The sequence below is a fragment of the Physeter macrocephalus genome, chromosome 6, assembly GCF_002837175.3.
Source record: "Physeter macrocephalus isolate SW-GA chromosome 6, ASM283717v5, whole genome shotgun sequence".
NCBI classification, from domain to species: domain Eukaryota; kingdom Metazoa; phylum Chordata; class Mammalia; order Artiodactyla; family Physeteridae; genus Physeter; species Physeter macrocephalus.
In genome coordinates this window covers 87,276,354-87,282,943 of record NC_041219.1, presented here as the reverse complement: position 1 = coordinate 87,282,943, position 6,590 = coordinate 87,276,354, and the positions used below count along the sequence as shown (strand labels likewise).

The window sequence follows — 6,590 nt, the reverse complement described above, 5'->3', positions numbered from 1 at the left end:
CTTCCTCTTCTCCAGCCCCCAACTTTTCTTCCCCAGGACTCCTAGGGCTCCGGGATTCCCCAAGATGCCCCCTGCAGGTGGGAACTTGGGCTGCAGCTGAGGACGACGACGGAGACTCACACCCGAACAATCATCCCCCAAATTCTCAACCAGGCCTGTACCTCCCCTACCTGGGGGAGGGGGGGTACCATGACGTCATTTCCTGCCCTGAAGTAAGTCCCAGCTGCCAGAGCCAACTTCACCCGCTGCCCACGGCTGTCCCGGCCCCACTCACCGCCACCCTGGGGGCTGGACGGTGACCTTGGCAGGGCGGTGCTGAAGGGGCGGGGAAAGGCTGGGGAGGGTCAGGAACCGGAGGCGCGGAGTCCCCGCGGTCCACCTGTGGCGCAGGCTTCCGCGCTTCCGCGGCGACTCTGGTGGCGGAGGCGGGGCCTGTCGGGGGGCGGGTTCCCACCGGGAGGTTTCCCACCCACCCCCTCCCTGAGAGCTATAACTTGAGTTGCGGACCTCACACGTTCCACGGCCCAGCACCTGAGTCCTGGCCTCGCTCTTTCCTCGCGGAACAAACATGAGCTTCAGCGCCCAGTCCACCTTCTCCAGCTACCGGTCCGTGGGCTCCGTGCAGCCACCTGGCCACCGGGTCCGACCGGTCAGCAGCGCTGCCAGCGTCTATGCAGGCGCCGGGGGCTCGGGCTCCCGGATCTCCGTGTCCCGCTCCACCAGCATCCGGGGCGGCTGGGGGTCCGGGAACCTGGGCGCCGGGATGGCCGGGGGTCTGGTGGGTGTAGGGGGCATCCAGGGCGAGAAGGAGACCATGCAAGACCTGAATGACCGCCTGGCCTCCTACCTGGAGAGGGTGAGGAGCCTGGAGGCCGATAATAGGAGACTGGAGAGCAAAATCCGGGAACACCTGGAGAAGAAGGGACCCCAGGTCAGAGACTGGGGGCACTACTTGAAGACCATCGAGGACCTGAGGGCTCAGGTAAGGGGGCATGGAGGGAGCAGCCCCAACTCCCAGCCACGTTTGACCCTCCAGTTATCCACTCCCCTCTTCCTCCCCCTCCCCCAAGGATAGGAATTTTAGTAGGGTGGGGTGCATGCACTCCTTCCCCCTGTCTATCTCCCGCCCCGCCCCCAACTCCACCCGCAGAGGGTTAGGAATGCCCCGAATTTCCGTAGACAACGCCCCTGGTCACAGGGACCCCAAGGGTGGTGAATGGGCACAGGAGGGCCCTTCCCCAGGACAGAGTGGGAAGAGGAGGGGGGAGCTTCGCAGAGGAGTGGACAGCATAGAGGGAGGTGAAGCAAGGCCCATAAAGAGGGCCCAGACACTCTGGCTTCTGGTGGAGAGGGGACAATTGGAGGGGTTAAGCGGATGTGGCTAAGGCTGAGTCATCTGGGAGTAAACAGGAGGCCTACCGGTGGGGCAGGGGGATGCTGAGCAGGTGCACTAGGGAAAATGCTGGGAGGGGACCAGGGAGAGGACGTTTTAGTAACAGCTCACTTCTGGGCTGGCCAGCCAGCGGAGGCCTAGAAGGAAGGGCTGCAGGAGACTGGGAACGCTGGGATTTGAGACTCCAGGAAAGGAGGGAGCAGTATGAGGGGGCACAGGTAGAAGGGGATAGGTATACAAGGAAAGCCTCTGGTTATTCCAGGGACTGGGAAGGTTTTTTTCACTGAGACACATAACACCCTCCACACACTCAGCCCACCCCATCACTGACTTCCCATTCATGGAGCAACCTCTCTCTACAATCCCCCCAGATTTTTGCAAGTTCTGTGGACAATGCCCGCATCGTTCTAGGGCGAGAAGGAGACCATGCAAGACCTGAATGACCGCCTGGCCTCCTACCTGGAGAGGGTGAGGAGCCTGGAGGCCGATAATAGGAGACTGGAGAACAAAATCCGGGAACACCTGGAGAAGGGACCCCAGGTCAGAGACTGGGGGCACTACTTGAAGACCATCGAGGACCTGAGGGCTCAGATTTTTGCAAGTTCTGTGGACAATGCCCGCATCGTTCTGCAGATTGATAATGCCCGTCTTGCTGCTGATGATTTCAGAGTCAAGTAAGGCTGGGGGCTAGGAAGCTGGGGTCCGTTAGGGGGATCTTGTTCAGCTGTGGGTAGAGCTGGGTGGATGAGAGTTAAGGCTCCATCAATTTATTCTTCATGTAACCCAGTGTAAGAACACTGTCCCCCAGGTGCCAGGAACGGTGCTCAGAGGATTACTGCCTGATTCCTGAATCAGGTGGCTGGTTTGCAGTGGGCATGGGGCTGCTCTTAGTAGGTGGCGTGGGTTGAGAAGGTTCAGGATCAGAGACGGGGCCCTTCCAATCACCTCCACTCCCACAGGTATGAGACAGAGCTGGCCATGCGCCAGTCTGTGGAGAGTGACATCCACGGGCTCCGCAAGGTCATTGATGACACCAATGTCAGCCGGCTGCAGCTGGAGACTGAGATCGAGACTCTCAAGGAGGAGCTGCTGTTCATGAAGAAGAACCATGAGGAGGCAAGCAGGGGACCCTGGCCAAGCCAGGAACCAAGGGACCAAGATGAGTCTGGGCTGGGAACTAGATGGAGCAGGCCACCTGCAAGACGCCTTGCAGGGGAGTTTAAAACTACCAGCCTGAGTGCTTCTTCATCAGACTGTTGCCGCGCTCGGTGGGTCACCTGAATTAGAGCGTGATGAGGTCAAAAGGACATGGGTGAGAGGATGAGATGAGGACCACCGTGGAAACAGCTAGCAGTAGAAGTGAGACCTGATGGAGGAGGTGAGGGAGGAAGGTACAAGGAGCAGGTTTGTAGATGGAGGGACAGGGTGAAGGGAGGAGAGAGAAACCACCACGTGTGAGTGACAAGCATGGCGTTGACAGCTGGCATTTTACCCATCTGGAGTAGAAGGCCCAGAACTGGCAATGCCCAGAGAGCAAAGTCAAGAGATTCCCCTGTTCTGTTCTCCAACTGATCCTGTAGGCCTCCTGGAAGAGGCAGCAGTCACAGATGAAGAGGCTTCCTGGAGCTCTGACCCTGAGCACCTCCTCACTTTTGTCCCTTTCTCCTTTAGGAAGTAAAGGGTCTACAAAACCAGATTGCCAACTCTGGGTTGACCGTGGAGTTGGATGCCCCCAAAGCTCAGGACCTCAGCAAGATCATGGCAGACATCCGGGCCCAGTATGACGAGCTGGCTCAGAAGAACCGAGAGGAGCTGGACAAGTACTGGTCCCAGCAGGTACACGAGGGAGAGGGATGGATGCCAGGCTAAGCACAAGAGGCACGAGGGTGCGGGAGGGAGGCCGACAGAGAAGGAGGGACCTGAGGACCATATCCCCCCCGCAGATTGAGGAGAGCGCCACAGTGGTCACCTCGCAGACCGCTGAGATAGGAGCTGCTGAGATGACACTCACGGAGCTGAGACGCACCGTCCAGTCCCTGGAGATCGACCTGGACTCCATGAGAAATCTGGTGAGAGCCCTCAGTGTCTTTCGCTCAGAAAGAGTTGTTTCTCGCTGTATTTCCCACTGCTCCTACTCACTACCCTAGTACCTGGCAAACAGTAGACACTCCGAGTTTCAGAGAGGGCTGAAAGCTGCAGAGACTCTCCCTCCACCCTGTCTCACCCGACCCTCTCCCTGTGCCCCTGCAGAAGGCCAGCTTGGAGAACAGCCTGAGGGAAGTGGAGGCCCGCTATGCCATGCAGATGGAGCAGCTCAAAAGGGCCCTCCTGCACCTGGAGTTGGAGCTGGCCCAGACCCGGGCAGAGGGGCAACGCCAGACCCAGGAGTACGAGGCCCTGCTGAACATCAAGGTCAAGCTGGAGGCTGAGATCAACACCTACCGCCGCCTGCTGGAAGATGGGGAGGACTTTAAGTGAGTGGGGCTCTCCTCCTACATGTATAAGCTGGGGTCAAGCTACCACTTCTCCCCAAAGCGTGAGCTTTGGTAAGCCCCCCATATGCCTGTTCATTGGTACCCACTGAGCACTGGGCTGGTGCTCTGTGCGTGCCCCGAGAAGAGAAGAGGCTAAATATTGCTCCTAGCCATTTTTGGAGCACAGGTGGAATTTGGCCTTCAGTTTTCCTCTTATAGAGGAAGCAGCGAAGGGGAACTTGGACATGCAGGCAGGGATCGGGAGGCTTCTTTTCTCCACTTTGTTTCTCTTTTCTCTGCGGTGCTGTTTATAACTGGGGCTTTGTCTTCTGTTACAGTCTTGGTGACGCCGTGGACAGCAGCAACTCCATGCAAACCATCCAGAAGACCACCACCCTCAGGCTCATGGATGGCAAAGTGGTGTCTGAGACCTCAGACACCAAAGTTCTGAGGCATTGAGTTAGCAGAACAGCTCCCTCAGGCTGTTCTGCCCTGGGGAGCAGGAGGCCAATAAAAGTTGAGACATTACTGCATATCACTTTGTGTCATCCGTGGCTGATTTCATTCTGTGAGCGGCTGATTTCATACTGCGAGCGTACGAATGCCCTGACTCCATAGTCCTATCTCTCTGATCAGGCAGAAATCACCTCTGAGCCCAGAGGTTTCATACGGGTTGGGGAGTGGGCAGAGGAAGGGTCTGGGTTCATGGAAACACCTTCTCAGAGAAAAAGAAGGGAGCCAGTAGATGGGATGGGCCAACGGCAGTGGGGAAAATTACCATAGAATTGTGAATCTTAACCTTAAAGAGAACTGATCATAAAGCCCCCACCTGACATGTGCTCCTTAGTAGAAATCTGAGCCTGAGAAAGAAGTGGAGCCAAGGACAGAGGGCAAAGGAAAGGGGAAGAGGTGAGACCAGAGTACAACTGGCCCTCCCCATCCCTGCCACCCTGCATCCATGACCCACGGCCCAGTGCTTCTCACACACCCTTCCCACACTCAGCCCCAAATCAATGGTCCCCTATGCTCTGATCATTCACTTAATCGAGAATGGGATATGATTTTTAGAGTACTACAGGTCTGGCTAGAATTGGAGTAAATGTAATCATGGCAGGTGAAGGACTAGTCTACACCAGTGGTTCCCATCTAAGTAAGTGGTGCCCTTAAGTAACCATCCACTTGGGTAATAATGAACACTTCCAGTTCTGTGCTTGTGTGTGTGTGTGTGTGTGTGTGTGTGTGTGTGTGTGTGTGTAAGTGGTTTTCTTGTAAATAATTGCAATAATAATTATTATCCTGTTAATTGCTACTATGCATTGAAAGTTTGCTTCTTGCTTGGTCCTTTGCCAGGTTATTTCATGTAATGCTCATGATCATCCCAATGGAGTAGGTATTATCCCATTTTTTTTTTTACATCATATAGACATTATTTTTTTATATTCTTTTCCATTATGGTTTATCCCAGGATATTGAATATAGTTCCCTGTGCTATACAGTAGGACCTTGTTTATCCATCCTGTATATAATAGTTTACATCTGCTAATCCCACACTCCCAATCCATCTCTCACCCACCACCCCCCAACCCCCGCCTTGGCAACCACAAGTCTGTTCTCTGTGTCTGTGAGTCTGTTTCTTTTTTGTAGATAGATTCATCTGTGCCATATTTTAGATTCCACATATAAGTGATATCATATGGTATTTGTCTTTCTCCTTCTGACTTACTTCACTTAGTATGATCATCTCTAGTTGCACAGTTCTGTGCTTTTGATTGGAAGTGTGTCATCTAGTAGTGAAAACAAAGGATGTCTAAAACTAATATGCTTTGATTGGAATGATAATTTATCTTTTTAAATTAAAAAGTATAAAAAACAAGCACAAAATCCAAAAGGAAAGAAGGAAAGAAAATTAAATATGTCCCATTCCACTCCCCAAAGGTAACCACTGTAAAATAATTTCCTAAACTAGACATATACAAACACATTTTATTTTAGGTATGTAGGCTTATACTGTTCTTCATCTTGATTTCTTAAACTCTGCTTTCTTCATTTCACAGTATAATTTGGACACCTTTCTGAATCAAAATATGTAGACCTACTTTTCTTATTTTTTTACCCAGATGAGTGAATTTGGAATTTCTTCTACCTTCATTTGGAATCCATATGTATATTCCATTTACTATAAGGAAATTGTTAGCCCAATATTGAGGGGGGGAAATGCAGAATTGTAGCGATTGTGCATTCTGTCACCTCCCCTGTTTTGGTGCCAATTTCAATTAATTTTTTCCTACCCATTGTCCAGTTGAATGTTTATATCACATAAATCTGCTCTTAATCTGCAATAAGGAATAACTACTACACTCTACAAATTCTTTCTAAAAATCAGAACCTTGATCTGTGTAATGTCCAATCATGCTCCACAGACCAATTTGAGAAATGATATCTAGGTCTTTCCTGACCCTTGCCTTAGTAATTTGTCATCCATCTAGTTTGAGAAACATCATACAAGATATATCGGCTTCTCTGGTGGCATAGTGGTTAAGAATCCGCCTGCCAACGCAGGAGACTTGGGTTTGAGCCCTGGTCCAGGAAGATCCCACATGCCGCAGAGCAACTAAGCCTGTGCGCCACAACTACTGAGCCTGCGCTCTAGAACCTGCGAGCCACAACTACTGAGCCCGCGTGCCACAATTACTGAAACCCACGCACTCTAGGGCCCTTGCTCC

At 52.5% G+C, this 6,590-nt stretch overlaps 1 protein-coding gene across 1 annotated transcript; it reads left to right on the top strand.

The window, feature by feature from the left end:
• The first annotated feature begins 537 nt into the window (after window positions 1-537).
• On the top strand, window positions 538-4,394 carry KRT18 (keratin 18). The gene is made up of 7 exons (XM_024123027.2): window positions 538-931; window positions 1,934-2,067; window positions 2,353-2,509; window positions 3,065-3,229; window positions 3,337-3,462; window positions 3,644-3,867; window positions 4,206-4,394. Exons 1-7 carry the CDS (start codon window positions 569-571, stop codon window positions 4,324-4,326), a joined length of 1,290 nt encoding a protein of 429 aa, XP_023978795.1. The 5' UTR covers window positions 538-568; the 3' UTR covers window positions 4,327-4,394.
• Window positions 4,395-6,590: the final 2,196 nt, after the last annotated feature.